Below are 15,258 nucleotides of genomic sequence, written 5' to 3' on the forward strand. Positions count from 1 at the left end.
AAAAAAAAAAATACTATTTTACAGAATACACCATAAAGGTTTAGAAATATTTGCAGTATATAGAGATGGAAGGCAGTGCCCTGTAGTTCTCTAAACAGGTACAGAGGCACGCGTGCCAGAATGTGTTACAGACGTGCGGAAGTACGAATCCTCCTGGCTCTTAGGCAAGGGTTATGCCTCACTTAATTATCAGAAGGGGCCACACGTTATCATTTTTTATGGACGCCTTAACATGAAACATGGTAGAAGGTAACAGTTTTAGACCATGGTATTATACTGGTAAATCCATGTGACACTGCATCTTGCTTCACTCAGTACAGAATATTTCTTCCTTATTAATGATATCAATTGTCCCTACTTAACAAGACATAAGGTAGAGCTTTTAGCAACTGAATCTGTCTTTCCTCTGACTACTTATTTATAGTGTATTTGTAGTGCAACATTTTGCAAACTAGGGTTTCAGGAAATAGTAACCTCTCTGGATGTTTACTGAAAAAAAAAAAAAATCAATAAAAATAAAAAAATCCTGCAGTGGTCAAATGGGAAAAGACTGCAAACTACCCTGCATTTTGAAGAGTGACAATATATTTTAAATACATTGAAGGAAATTGTTACTATAAAGATAATTAAACTGTTTATCCCAGGATATTCCAAACTTAAGACTACAGAACTTTTGGGCATTATCCATCATCTTGCGGAACACAAAACACAGTTAAAAGTTCAAAAGGGTAAGTAAGATACATAAGGAAGAGATCAATTCACCAAAGCCAAACTTCTCTGAATTCTAATTTTAGGTCATTAGAATTTCTAACAGAAACAGCCCAATATTGGGAATCAAAACAACAACAACAAAAAACACCTAGCATTAAATCAGTACAAAAAGAGTGTTTTACTACATTAAGCTATTTTAAGAAGTCTAGACTGACCATTCTTATGGGCAGGTATCATTTACAAAACCAAAGTCTGAACAGTGCAAATTTAAAATTCTAATTACCACATTCAGAAGCTGAAACTGATGGTTAACATTTCCTCCTACTTAGGACATAATTAAACTAGTCCTATCATATACAGTACTGTTAGAAGATATGTGGCATTAGTGGATGGGACCAATAAACTTAACTTACCTGTGATGTCATGTTTTTAACTGTGGATGTGAACCGTTTTCTAAGGAACTGAATTAACCTATGACACTAACAATATTTAACAAAAATTTACTGCAAAGATACAGTGAAACCACAATCTTCTCTTAGTAACAAAGGACGTTACCTCAGTTGAAGAATATTAAAGAATATATACTTACTCTGAACTGTTTGCTACATTACACAAAAAGACCCAAGTACTCACCATTGCAGTTCTGGACTTCAGAAACCAGTCAAATCTGAACTGAGGAGAGTTGCGAATACACTGTCGCAATTCATCATAAACATTTTCTTTGTCGAATCCAAGTTTGTGAAGCATACAGATCAGAAAACGATCCTCTTCTTCCGTATAGTTTTTTCCTTTGTTAGTACCATATGATATTCTCAGCTGATGAAAAGGTGCTTTGTACCGTCCAATCTAACAAAGTCAGATTTTATATTATATAAAACATAAAGCCTATCTAAATCTGTATTTCAAACTCAATTTTAGTAAAATTATCTATAAATGTTGTATTTCAAATCAGAATTTTCTATCCATAGCATCTCAACTGCATTATATCTCCTTTGCCCTAAACAGCTTTATAGTCTTAATTATTCTAAAGAGAATCACAGGCTCCAACTTTCTGATACTATGTAGGAAAGAGCTAATTCTAGAGCCTCTGACCCAGATCTATCAACTGAAATACTGATGCAAATTCTGTTAAGAATACCTACATTTTCTTCGAAGAAAATTTTAATTTAAAACCAGAATTCTTCTCCTTTTTAAAAGTTACTTTAACTCACATTTACAAGTAGGAGTTATTTTATTAACTCATATTTATTAATATGCAAAGTACCTTTGTGTCAAGTGCTTTTTTGATACTAATTCTTCTTTGAATTCTTGCCTCTCCCCTCTCGATCTGAGCCATAATCTTCTCTATGTCCTGGAGCTCATTGCATCGTTCCCAGAACACAGCTGTGAAAGAGTAAAAATTGGACAGACGGGGTGGGTGGAGGAAGGGAGAGAAATATAAATAACTTGTTTTCATAAGTGCTCTTATTTTATTTTGCTAAGGATTAAGAAATGTTTCCAGTTCTCCCGCATCCAATAGTAGAAAAGTAAATAGGTCACTTATAATTTCTGAGTTCCCTTAACTGTACCAAAATGAGATGAACAGGATGATTTAAGTATTTTCTAACTTCAATTTCTGCTATTCTGAAATTCTAAGCACTCATCAAAGTACAACTATACATATTCACTTGAAAATCCAACTGACTTCAGGAAATAGGCACGTAATATTTGAGAAGTTATGGAGTGAGATAAAATAAAAATGAAAGCACAGTTATTCAATAACCTATCCTTATTTTCTTGACTACAGCCACTCAGCTAGGGTAAGAAAACTAAACAATTATGGCATTTTAAAGAAGGGGACATTTTCTAACTCAGTTTTTATGAAACAGGACAGAATAAGATGCTAAGTTGTGGCAAAATTTAGCTTATCAAAACATAGTAATTAAGAGTAACAAAACCTGAAGTTTCTAACAGCTCTTCAAAAGCCTGAGAACATTCTTATATCTATCTATTAATATAACAAAAGGATTACCTGAGTATTCAATGACTTCTTCTGGAGTTTTCCCTTCTACTTCTCTTGCTATATTTTCAATATCATCACGACCCCACTTCTCATTAGCTTTGATAAATTGGTTAAAATCTCTCTTATTCCAATTGGTAAATCCCTTCAAATCAATAGAAATAATATTTAATCACAGTACAATGAATGACCTTGACAAAGATGCTATTACACTTGACCACTACTTCTATTACAGAAAATAACTTTTTGTTGCTGTTAATCTTTTTTAAATTAAGTTCAAAGTGGTAACTTTTCATGTACACAGATGTACACTTTTAGCATTACATCATATACTGCTTAAATACCCAATTAACTCTGAGTGGAAGAGAGTCAGGAATGCTGCGTGAAGAGGTGACATTTTCGCTGAGCTCTGAAGGATTAGTAGGTGTTTGCCAGGAAGAATAAACATAGGTTGAAAGAGTGGGAAAATGAAGCTTTAATGGTAGGTTGAGGCCAGATTCTGAAAGGTCTTTATTGAATTCTAAAGGATGTTAAACAAACAAGTACCAAGCAGAGACATATAACCAAATTATGACTTTGCAGCAATGTGGAAGAGTCACAGAAAGGGAAAGATGGGAACTCTTTAGAACAGGAGTCGGCAAATTGGCTCTTTGGGTACGTACATGTGGCTCTGAAGTAAAATTGAAAATGAAAATAAAACTACCAGTTTTATTTATAAAATTTGTAATTTTATAAATACTTTATAAAATTCATATAATGGTGATTTCATTTGTTTTACGTCTCTTGAATAATTTTTCAATTGTTGTGAGGGACAGGATTGGCTCTTCGGTCTCACAAGTTTGTCGACCCCTGCTTTAGCAGAAAGTTGATCAAAAGGATACCCACTCAACCAACCAAAGCCGGTGCAAATCTATATCTTCTCAACTACCTTAGAAACTAGTGACAATCAAAATGTGGCATTTACCCATATGCCCATGCTTTATCATCTCCAATTATTCTACTTTGAAAGCTAAAACTTGTACTTCTTTGTATACTCCAACACAACCTAACACAGTACCCTACAAAAAAAGTTAATAAATTTTGTGTTGATTGAAGGCTATACCTGTGTTAGAAGCTTCTCTTTTTCTTCTAACTCTTCATCATTAAGGGGTTCAGCTTCATCAATTTTAAGCTGTTCTTCTTTTTGTGCCTGTGCTGCATTTGGTAGGTCAGGATTTCGAGGTACCTAAAAAAGTATTTTTCTATGTCATCAATCAGTAAATTTTAGAAAATATGTGGACTAAATTCTTAACTAACTAAATGACATTTCACAAATTTTAATCCAACCATAAAAGAAAACATACTAATATCTTGCATTTACTAAGTTAAAAACAAACCAGATTAGATATAAACAAAGGGTTATTTCTATTACCTTGTACCCAATAGTTTTTCTGTAATATAGAATTTCTTTTTCCAATAATTCAAATAAACGTGGAGGAAAGAACTGGAAATCCTGAACATTAGGTTGTTTTGGAGGTCGAGGAGCCTAAAGAAAAATGAAAATGGTATTACCCATAAAGAGGAAACTATTTTGGTCTAAATTTATCTCTAATCATCTTTAGTCCATGAATTATGATAGCCAATTAATTCTCTAAGAAACTGAATGCATCTTTCAATAAAACTGGAATCACAATCAAATTTTAAATGCATATTCAAAATTTTTAGAAAACTTTTAACAATTAAAAACTGAATAGTTACACTATAAAAATAAAATCACAAAATATAATTTTCAATCTTTTAAGAAAATAAGAAAAATTATTTACATTTCCAGTATCTTTCAAAATTTTTGTGCTCTGTCAACTCACCTTGGGTGCTTTAGGTTCACTGACACGAAGAGCTTCCCTAAAATACGCATCGACAGCGTAGTTGGCTTTTCTTTCTCGTTTAGGGGGTTCAATCCACTCTGTGAATGCAATCTAGTATATGGGAAACAATTCCAATCACCAACTTTTATCATATACAGTTGCAAATCTTACATGAATGTAACTCATACTGTGTACATCATTAGGACTACTGTTTGTAAATGGAAAGATATTCATAAAATCCTGGGCTATAAGCTCTACGAGGACAGGGACTATATTTTATTCAATACTGTAATTATAATTAACACAGGACAGTGTCTATGAATAGTATAGGAGTTCAGTAAGTATTTCTTGACCAAGTTAATAATACTGTTGGGTGAAAAAAATGCTATAGAATGTATGCTACAACCCAAATTAGGAGAAAAATGTATATATATATATTTATTCTAGAAAAAAATCCAGAGGCTATCCATGTATAAATGTTAACAAGGCAAACACTAGGTAGCATCATTTTTTCTTTTACCCTGGAGGTATTTTCCAAGTACTGCTTGTGAAGTTAGGAAATTTTTCTTTATTAGCAGCCAATTCTGCAGTTAAAAAAAATTCTAATCAGGTTGTGACAATTTTTTTGCCAACAATTTAAATTTTGAATATCTTAAATTACTATATTTGCCCCCACAAAATGTCACTATCATATATTTCACAATATTATATTGAATAGTATACAGTAAGCTTCATTACATAAATCTTTACATTTCACAGCTTAAGAACTGAAAATTTGGCATTAAATTTAACATAAAATGAAAATAATTCAGATGTGAATAAACAGAAATGACTACTGTTGTAAAGCCTATTACAGCTAACATTTAAAATTCTAAGTTTCAAGTGAAATAAAGCCTCAAGTAACCAAAACCTCTAAATTACCTTTTGTTTTTCTCTATAATCTTCTCCTTCGAAGTTATAAACACTTGACTCGGTATCCATTGTAAAGTTTCTAAGTGAGCTTTCGCCCATCTTGGAGAGCTTTTCATTCATCTCTGCAGTCTGGAAACAAAAGAAATACCTGTTAGGTTAAGAATTCAAAAAGGATGAGAACTACAGTCAAAATGGATTTAAGTTTTACAATACACATAAGCTTCTTTTTATGGAAATAATGCTATCTATAATTCACATAACAAATATTTCTTGGATTTTGGTTTAAAATATTTTATATATTAAAAACATTATCATTTAATCTACATCTCACCTTCTTTGCACCTCTTTCCAAAATACCATCAATATCCTCATCAGTAATCTCACTTTCCTTTGAAGCAAAAACGTGTGTTGCCCCATGTCTAATCATTTGAAGCATTTCATCTTTGCCAATTTTGTTCAGATTCTGATCCACAAGTCTTCCTGAAAAAAGATTATGTTGTATAATGTTAACTTAACGTTAATTTTACTGGAAACTTAAAATTTTAAATGTTAGATGTAATACTGTGTCATTTGGCCTCCAACATCAATCATTCATTTATTCACATCTGATAATTTTCATTTTTACAAAAAATTTAAAGCCAAATTGTCAGTTCGTAAGCTTTGAAATGTTTCTAAACCTTATTATTATTGTGTATTAGGTAATAAAGTCTGTTGTACACTATCTCAAAAAATATATACAGGGGGCCGGCCAAGTGGCTCAGTTGGTTAAGAGCTCACTTAAGAGTTTGAGCTCTAAGCAACAGCGGTTCGAGTTCCGGCCGGAGCTGAGCAGCCGCTGAGCTGCCGACAGATAGCAGGATGGCTCAGTTAACAAAAAAAACAAAACAAAACAAACAAACAAACAAACAAACAACAACAAATATATATATATATATATATATATATATATATATGGTGAAAAGCAGTAATTTGGGATATGTGACAATTGAAAATTATTAGCAAATTAAAAAAATATTATCAAAAGATGACAGCACATTATAAACACAAGAAGTTTCTGATGAACAGAAAGATGTTAATACTAATACTCCCAAATCAGCTTTTTTGATTTAGAAAGGTGAAGTACAATAAAACCTTCACATTGCCAAATTTTATGTAAGGACTAAAATATACAATATCAACTTTTGAAAACATCCTAATCTTAACAGAAATTGTTGAAAGTTTAATTTGATCATAGAAAAAGTAATTAAAATCTTCAAGTAGCAGGAATTTTGCCAACTCTGTAATTTGTGTTTTCAAAAATAAAGGCATCAAAACAAAACAAAAAAATATACTGCATAGAACTGTTTTCACCCTTAAGGGCCATTCACCTATACTAATATAAAGCTTTAATTTTTGTATTCCAACCAATTTCTAATGAGTTGATAAAGATCCAAGTTGTTTTTTACAACTTCATTAACTACTTGTATCATGGGTTTCAATCCCTAATAGAACGCACAACCAAACTTTCTGTGACTTTTAAAATTAAGAGACACAGTAGTTCCTCCTTATCCAAGGAGGATGCGTTCCATGACCCCCAGTGGATACATGAAACCAGATAGGTCCAAACCCTATATATACTATGCTTTTCTAATACATATATAGCTATGATAAATTTTAATTTACAAATAAGGCACAGTAAGAGACTAAATATAATAACTAGTAATAAAATTGAACAATTAGAATATACTGTAATAAAAGTTATATGACTGTGGCCTCTCTCTCTGATAACTAAGATAGCTGCAAAGTGACTTAACAGGTATCACAGACCATGTGGATACACTGAACAAAGGGATGATTTATGTTCTGGGTGAGACAGAGCTGATGCCACATGATCTTATTATGCTGCGTCATACACAGCATGCAATTTAGAAGTTATGAATTGTTTATTTCTAGAATTTTCCATTAATATTTTCAGACCGCGGTTGACCATGTGTAACTGAAACCACAGGAAGCAAAAACGTGGAGGGGGGGCTACTGTATCCACAGAACATTTTTCTTTGGATTGAAAGCTCTCACTGCTATTGAAATATCCTTAGGTTTATGGAAACTACTTTCCTGTTGGGCAGAGAGGGAGCTTTTCAGACATAAAATGCTTCTTTGTATTTTCATATTTTTAGTTATGTCACTCAGTCCACGAGGCAGTAACAGATATGGGTAAGCACCCCAGGCTTTCTGTTTGACTAATATATCTACAAATGGGATTAACAAAGCTACTAGCACAAATTTGCCCCAGTAATAAAAAACAAAATTAAATAGAAAAACTCCAAAAGAATTCTAAGTGACTATAAAGAAATTAATATTTTTTCAATCTTTAAAAAAGTTGTTTCATAGATGAGAATAATTGAGAACAAGAACCATATGGTGGGTGTTTTGTAAACGCATGGATGAATGTGAGGGGAAAACTACTACTCATTACATCACCCGCGAGAAACTTCACTTTAAGTCCCCAGAGACTCTCCTAACTGAACACTTCACCCTAATAATTTATACAGCTCCTGATCCTGTCTGAGTTACTTCCCAGCTATAGCAGTGCTGCACAAGCAACTTGCTTCTACCGCTGATGTCAACCTCAGGCTGGTACGAGGAGTACAGGAGATAATGGAGATACAGCATTTAGCAGGCTGCTTGGCACAAAGCAAGCACTCGATGTTAAGCAATTATTAACAAAGAGCAACTAACATAAGCATCATTTATTGTCTTCAGGTATTCAGACATGACGCTATTATGGTTGGCAGTGCAGGATACCAAAGGCATGTAACACTCCCTTACTTACATGGAAACTAGAGACGGCAAAACCAAGACACATACATGAAATAATTAGTGAGCAATGTTAACAGTATACCTCTCAGCTTTGTAGACAGACAGAAAGCATATGCTCGTGATGCAACATGAGAAGGAAAGAAACCAGTATGGGCCTGAAGTTACTGAGGATTTTTTTTTCCATTTTGGCATTTTACATATCCCATCGCCAACTTTATTGGTAGCTTCATGAAAACATGTATTTCTTAAAAGCTGATCTGGAGTGAGAACCTGAAGTTCCCTTCAACTAATCCAAAATAAAATCCCACTTCCACCCTTTAGTCCTATTTACATAGGTGTTTATTCTATGTCTCCTCCTCATTACATTATAAACTCACTGAAAGTAAGAAGACTAGTTAGTTTCATTCACCACTGCATTCTCAGCACTAAGAACAATGCCTGGCATCTGCTGGGTGCTCAATAAACAATTACAGACTAGAAAAAGACGATAATCAGTTACTTTGAGTTGCAGTTTTATTTGTTCAGTATCCCTCAGAGTCATCAACAGTGCTTAGTACATGTAAATCATAATCACCACAGCTCTATTTAATATGTGCCATAGTAAATGCTAAGTATTTCTCCCCTTTTACTCCTTAAATAGTAGTTACCTTTTTCCCATTTAATAGGTGAAAAAACAGGCTCAGACACGTAAAAGAATCGCTAACTGGCAGTCAATATTCAAATGTCAACCTTTCTGAGCCCAAATCCATCCTCTTAATAAAACTAAAGCTTACTAATCTCTGGAATACAAATATCATCGGCTGCTACCTTGATTAAACAGATGCTTACCAGTAAGAATCTCCTTAAAAATTCAAGAAAAAAAAACCACGCATTAATCCAACTTGGTACATTTTTAAGGTTCTAAGGCTCACCTTGTTGAATGACGATTGAATCCAGCCTGAGTTTCATTTCAGCACGTTCCACGATTCTTTCTTCCACAGTGTTATCAGTTATAAAGCGGAACACTCTGACTGTCTTGGTTTGTCCAATTCTATGTGCTCGGTCCTAGGCAAATTATCATGTTATTTGAATAAAGTTAAAAAGTTACATAAATAACATTTGAATGTGTATATTGAGAAACAAAGCCTAAATATTCCCAAGTACAAAACTTTTTTAAAATGTGTAACAAAACTAAATTATCTGTTTTAAAACAGATTCATAGTATGTTAATATTTCTTAAATTCTCAGTTTCTCAGTTTCAAATTAATTGGTCACAAGAAAAACTTTTAGGAGGCATGGAATACATCATAGCTGCTGAATCTGTGAGAAACTATCAGATTAATTTTATTAGATTATAGAAAGACAAAATATACATAACATCTTCAGACACGAAAAAGTAAATAGTTCTTAAATCTGATAGAAGTTTTTTTTTAATCTTTTTTCATAGCTTTAAATTCAAAATGTTTTTCTACTTAAAGCAAATCTAAATTTCCATTGTTATTAGGGAAAGGAGTGACATGCATAAATGAACTTCACAAATAATATAAAAATCTGTCTTTAAATATTACCCAATTAACTACATACAAGTAGTCAAATTAATTTGAATTCCATTTTCTGTTTAACTCCTGGTAAGCTCAAAACCACATTCTTGCAAAACACCCCTATTTCTGATTGATCACTTTTCCCCAGCCACCCTTATAAAGATTACAGAATGAAAGTGAACAACGCAAGTGACGTAATTATAAGTTCTCATATTCACCTACAGATCAAATTTCTCAAAAAAGAATGATCTTCCTGGTCTGGTCAAGGTACTCCCACACCTGGGCATCAATTTTAAGCAACTAATGTGGCAGGTAGGTCAGTAGCTCAAACTCATTTCCCTCTCCTCCAAGGACACAACTCTACTATCCTTTCCCAATTCCCTCGTAGTCAGTTATGCTACGTGATCAATTCTGGCCAACGAATGTAGAGGGGCACTTTCAGGTCTGACCCATAAAAAATTTCCTGGGCAACCCTCAGCTCTCTCCTATGCCCCTGCTATCACCAGAGTGCAGTTGATATAACTGGACCCCAAGGTCCCAAGATATGGCAAAGCTATAAGATGGAAATACAGATGGCCCAGACTTCACAATGGTTTGACTGAATTTTTGACTTTATGATAATGCGAAAGCTATATTCATTCAGTAGAAATGGGCTAAACTAAACTATAATATTGGGTAGGTTAAATGTATTTTTAACTTATGATGGGGTTACATTCCAAGAATGTAAGTCAAAGAACATCCGTATACTGATTTAGATGAAAGATTACCTGCAAAATACCATCTCTGAACTGTTAGATAGGAGAAAAATAAAATCCTACTGGGTTAAGTCACTGACGTTTGTAGACTGTTTACTAGCTTGCTCTAACTAAAAAATCCATAAGCACAGAATATATTTATGTTATCTCTTACCATAGCCTGGAGATCTACTTGAGGATTCCAATCTGAATCATATAAAATTACTACATCAGCAGTAGCAAGATTGATGCCAAGACCACCAGCACGTGTGCTTAACATGAAGACAAACTTTGTGCTGTTTGGTTCATTATATGCATTGATGGACTCCTATAGACATAAAATAAAATAAACAGACGGTTATTTTATGTGATACGTTTTTACATCCCCTCCCTGGATTTTACTCACTTGTCTCTCATCATGGGGTGTCTGCCCATCCAGTCTGCAGTACTCATAATTTCTCCACATGCAATAATCTTCCAGAATGTCCAGTACCCTTGTCATCTGACTGAAAATTAATACTCGTGATCCTGTTGGGAAGGTTCAAAAGTAAAACAATTTCTTTAAAAATTTGAGGCTAACCAAAACTAACCAATTATTCCTTAATTCCAAATTACCGAGTCGAATACAAGAAAAAAAACTATATATTACTTTTTATCCAAGTCAGTCATTCCTGACATTTTCCCATGATGGCAAAGTACAAGAGGGTAATATCTATAGAACACAGTAAGGTAAATATTAATAGAAAAGGGTTATTTGTGTCTGGCCTGGGAGGTCTTACCATCCCAAAGGCTGAAAGAATCATCATTATTTAATCACACATACATTTAAAAATAACTTTCTACCACCACAACTTTTCCGTGTGGATGGCCCTGCATATCCCCCATGCATACCCTATACCCCAGTCTCAATCTAGTTCTGAAGAGCCATTCCACATTGAAGGACCATAAATGTGAGCCTCACATCTCCACTGGTTATCCCTCAACTTATCTGACACGATTCAAATTATACAACTGCCTTCCATTTCTTCAGCCAGCTGCACAATGCCTTCAGTAGAATGTATGAAAACAAAGGGATCATTTTTAAAAATTATAATTATGAAATTATCTTGTCTTGGAAGCTAGGCTGATAATTTGCTGTGTTATCCCATCTTCCGTAACCCCAAATGCATAAGGATGTTCAATAGTTTCCATTTTCCCTGCAAAGTTTATCATAGCTTTCATTATTATCTGAGTGTTTCTACCAAGTTCTTAACCACTCACTCCTCCCTACCAATTCAATTCCTTTAATTAATTAGCTTTTAAAGAAAGCATTTTAGAAAATATATTTCTACTAAAAGATATAAAAAGAAAAAAGAAAATCAATTCACCAACAACTTTCACAATGTTTTTGATAGTCATTATCCTATATTCATCTACTGGCACAATTATCATTATCATCAAAATATAGAGAAACAAATGGAGAAATTTGAAATCTGACTATACACTTCATATTACAGAATGAATACTTTACGCACGAAATGCCTTGATGTCTGGTATTTGCTTCAGAATAATCTGGGAGGAGGCAAGCAGGAAAGCATATATAAAAGGAGAACTCTCCTCCCAAATCCAGGGAGTATAGTATGGTGACTTTCTAATAAAGATTTAAGGCCTAAAATTGGGGAAGGCAGAACTCAGATAATGGACAGAAGTTAAATATCCCACTTTAACTGGAGGAAATGCCAGAGTCGTCTCTTCAGTGTAGTGCTCCTTATTTTAACATTAGAATTTTTAAAAAGTTTTCATTACTTCTCAATTTGGTACCAGTAACAGAGATACCTTGTTCCTTTAATTTAGGAAGCAGCTTGTCTAACACCACCATCTTGCCACTGTTGGTAACTAGATGCATATCTGTCGTATAAGGTGGACCAGGTTCAGCTCCATCAAAGAGATAGGGATGATTACAGCATTTCCTCAACTGCATCAGGATGTTCAATAACCTCATTTTGTCCATCTTCCCTGCAGAGTTTAGTATATCTATATCCTTCATTAATATCCTAGTATACCTGTTGAGAAGAAAAATATTTTAAGAGGGCTCAAATGTCTCCTGTCCAGTCCCTGCCACTTTACACTCAATCCCCTGCCCCATCTCAACCCCAAAATAACTGATAGAAACAACCCATCAACTCCTCAGGCGTGGTTAGCAATCTACCACACATAACCTTTCTTGTTCCTTCTGTTCTTATTGTTCCCAGTGTTCTAATGTTCACACTTAAGCTTTGGGCCTTAAGGCCCAAAATTCATCTCTTTGGGATGAATTACAACAAGAGTATGACATCACACTTTTAATAAATTAAGCACAACTTAAAACATGAAGTGTTAGGGGCCGGCCGAGTGGCGCGATGATTAAGAACTGGCTTGGGACGCCAGTGGGCTCCGGTTGGGATCCCACATATGAGGGCCAGTGACACTGCCCTCTACAGCTAAGATGCTGAACAACAGCTCAACCTGGAGCTGGGCAGCTGTGAGTTGCCGGCGAAGGTGTAGGCTGCAGCCCCTATGGCAGTGGGTTGCCATGGGCTACCGTATGTAGCCAGTAGCCAGCGTGAGCGGCCAGCAGCCGCAGTGAGCGGCCGTCCAGAAGCCGGCGACTGATCTGCCTCGCCTGGGAAGAGCGCAATGATGGTGCCAACTTGGGCCAGTGAAGCAATGTCCTCCACAACTAGACTGAAGAACAAAACAACAGCAACTTGTCTGTTACCCTTCCCCCAATTCCCCAGCACTGTTCCCATCCCCCCAATTCCCCAATAAAAATCTTAAAAAAAACAAAAAACAAAAAAATAAAACCCCAAAAATACATGAAGTGTTAAACCTCATTTTAATCTATAGTCTTTTCTAACAGAAGAGAGTCACTATTTAATTACTATTCAATGTAGCTAGTGTAGCATTTGGGTAAGAACACTGATCCAAGGAGGAAGACTTATGAGAGGTACAGCATGATGATGAGAATAAGATGAACACAATGTGATTTAAATATAAGTAAAAATGCATGGGGGAAGGGGAGAAATGAGAGTAATGAAGCTACAGCCCTAGGCTAGATTGTAAAAATCATTGAATGCACACTAAGAACTCAGACAGTGCCCTGCAAAATAGAGCAATCTATCTAAACACCAAAGTTTCAGGATCTTGAATCCTCTGAACAAAAGAACTTAAATAACCTAAGCAATCTAGTTTAAAAACTCCAATTATGGGGCACAAAATATTTCAAGGTAGACCTTTCCTTCACAATTCTGATATGAAGTTCACCATTCACCAGTATGTTTAACTAAAAAAGATTTGTCTTCCCTTAGCACTGGCTCATGACTTCCTTCCCTATTTCAGAGCTATACAAGTTAAGCCTGGGGTCTTTGCTACCCTATAAAGGCCTTTCAAAAGTTTTAAAGACATTTAGGATGGTCTACCTTCTATGGTGGTTCTCTTTCCCAGAAAACACACCCATTTCCTTATCTTACATTCTTTCAGTATGTTTCCCAACAACTGCAGCCCCTTGCAAATACTTACCAATATTAAGTAAGAAACTGAATAAACTTGAGATAAAGAATAGGATGGCTGTTTATTTCCCACCTTTAAACACTACATTTAAATTAATAATATGTGCTAAGGTTACAGTATCTTTTTCTACAGAAAACGTTGTTGGTTCAACAATGTAGAACCCAACATTGTTGTTTCATGTTGAGCTTTCTATCACAAACAAACAAAAAACTAAGTCAGAGGTTTCTAGCCATTTGGATTTCATATACCCATTAAAAAAAACGAGAAAAGAAAAAGAAGAAACTTACAAGTTTTTCAAATTTTTTTTTTGTCCTAGGTGTTTAAAAATAGCTACTAGGTATCATCACCATAATTTCCCCAAAGGACATTTTATCTGCCTAAAATATCAACAAGGAATAGAGTCTTTTTAATTAAAAGTAAATTCATGGGGTAAAAGAAAGTACTGAATTTTTCTCTTCTCTGTACAGTCTCCCCCTTCATGCTAGCTGCAATCCATGACCCAGTATTTATGACCTACCAAATAACCCTGTCTCTCGTCTGTGCAAACGAAGTTTCCTTTAAAAAAAAAAAACAACCTCAAGTATAGGGCTTTATATTTTATCCCTGTTTAATTAAATCCCAAATTTAATTTTTGGATTCATAAACCTCCCATCCTGATTCAATCATATAACAGTTTCAAGGCTTTGTATAATAAATTTGATAAGCAAGCCCTATGTTATATGACCAGAAAACTCTTCAGGCTGAGTTCAATCCAGAGAACAGGAATTCCTGGAAGACACAAATTAGCAAAGAAAATACAAATGAAAGTTAGTGAAGAAACAATAGGGGTATCACATACCATTCCCTCTGCATTTTGCTGAGACCCACATAGATTTTTACTTCCTTTTTTGGAGGCAAACTCTTTTCAACATCAGCCTTAATTCGACGAAGAAGAAATGGACGCAAAACCTTAACAGAGAAGAAAAAAAAAAGTGATCTTATCTGTAACGTAGTATTTAAGTTTCAGGATCTCATAATTATCTATTAAATACATGGAAAATAAATTTATCTGCTTGAATATCAAGTGGTTTTTAGGACTTCTCCCTTCCAAATGTATAATAATTTATTAGTGAGTTCCTGAAAGGTAATACAAGATCATTCCTTATTCAATATAATGAGTACATCTTGCTATGCTGTCGTAACAGACTAAAAACAAGGGTAAATTTTAAAGA

General features: G+C 34.5%; 1 protein-coding gene across 2 annotated transcripts in view; it reads right to left on the reverse strand.

The window, feature by feature from the left end:
- SMARCA5 (SNF2 related chromatin remodeling ATPase 5) overlaps positions 1-15,258 on the reverse strand; it is a 36,357-nt gene that overhangs the window by 3,256 nt on the left and 17,843 nt on the right. For both annotated transcript variants that reach the window (XM_019662056.1, XM_019662057.1), the window contains exons 10-22: positions 14,886-14,995; positions 12,335-12,561; positions 10,926-11,047; positions 10,695-10,847; positions 9,177-9,309; positions 5,798-5,946; positions 5,476-5,595; positions 4,555-4,665; positions 4,122-4,235; positions 3,813-3,935; positions 2,723-2,855; positions 1,976-2,094; positions 1,345-1,557 (exon numbers count right to left, since the gene is read on the reverse strand). In XM_019662056.1, coding sequence (XP_019517601.1) covers positions 1,345-1,557; positions 1,976-2,094; positions 2,723-2,855; positions 3,813-3,935; positions 4,122-4,235; positions 4,555-4,665; positions 5,476-5,595; positions 5,798-5,946; positions 9,177-9,309; positions 10,695-10,847; positions 10,926-11,047; positions 12,335-12,561; positions 14,886-14,995 — 1,827 coding nt within the window. The remainder of the gene's footprint in view (positions 1-1,344; positions 1,558-1,975; positions 2,095-2,722; positions 2,856-3,812; positions 3,936-4,121; positions 4,236-4,554; positions 4,666-5,475; positions 5,596-5,797; positions 5,947-9,176; positions 9,310-10,694; positions 10,848-10,925; positions 11,048-12,334; positions 12,562-14,885; positions 14,996-15,258) is intronic.

This window comes from Hipposideros armiger, unplaced genomic scaffold (assembly GCF_001890085.2).
Source record: "Hipposideros armiger isolate ML-2016 unplaced genomic scaffold, ASM189008v1 scaffold_364, whole genome shotgun sequence".
NCBI lineage: Eukaryota > Metazoa > Chordata > Mammalia > Chiroptera > Hipposideridae > Hipposideros > Hipposideros armiger.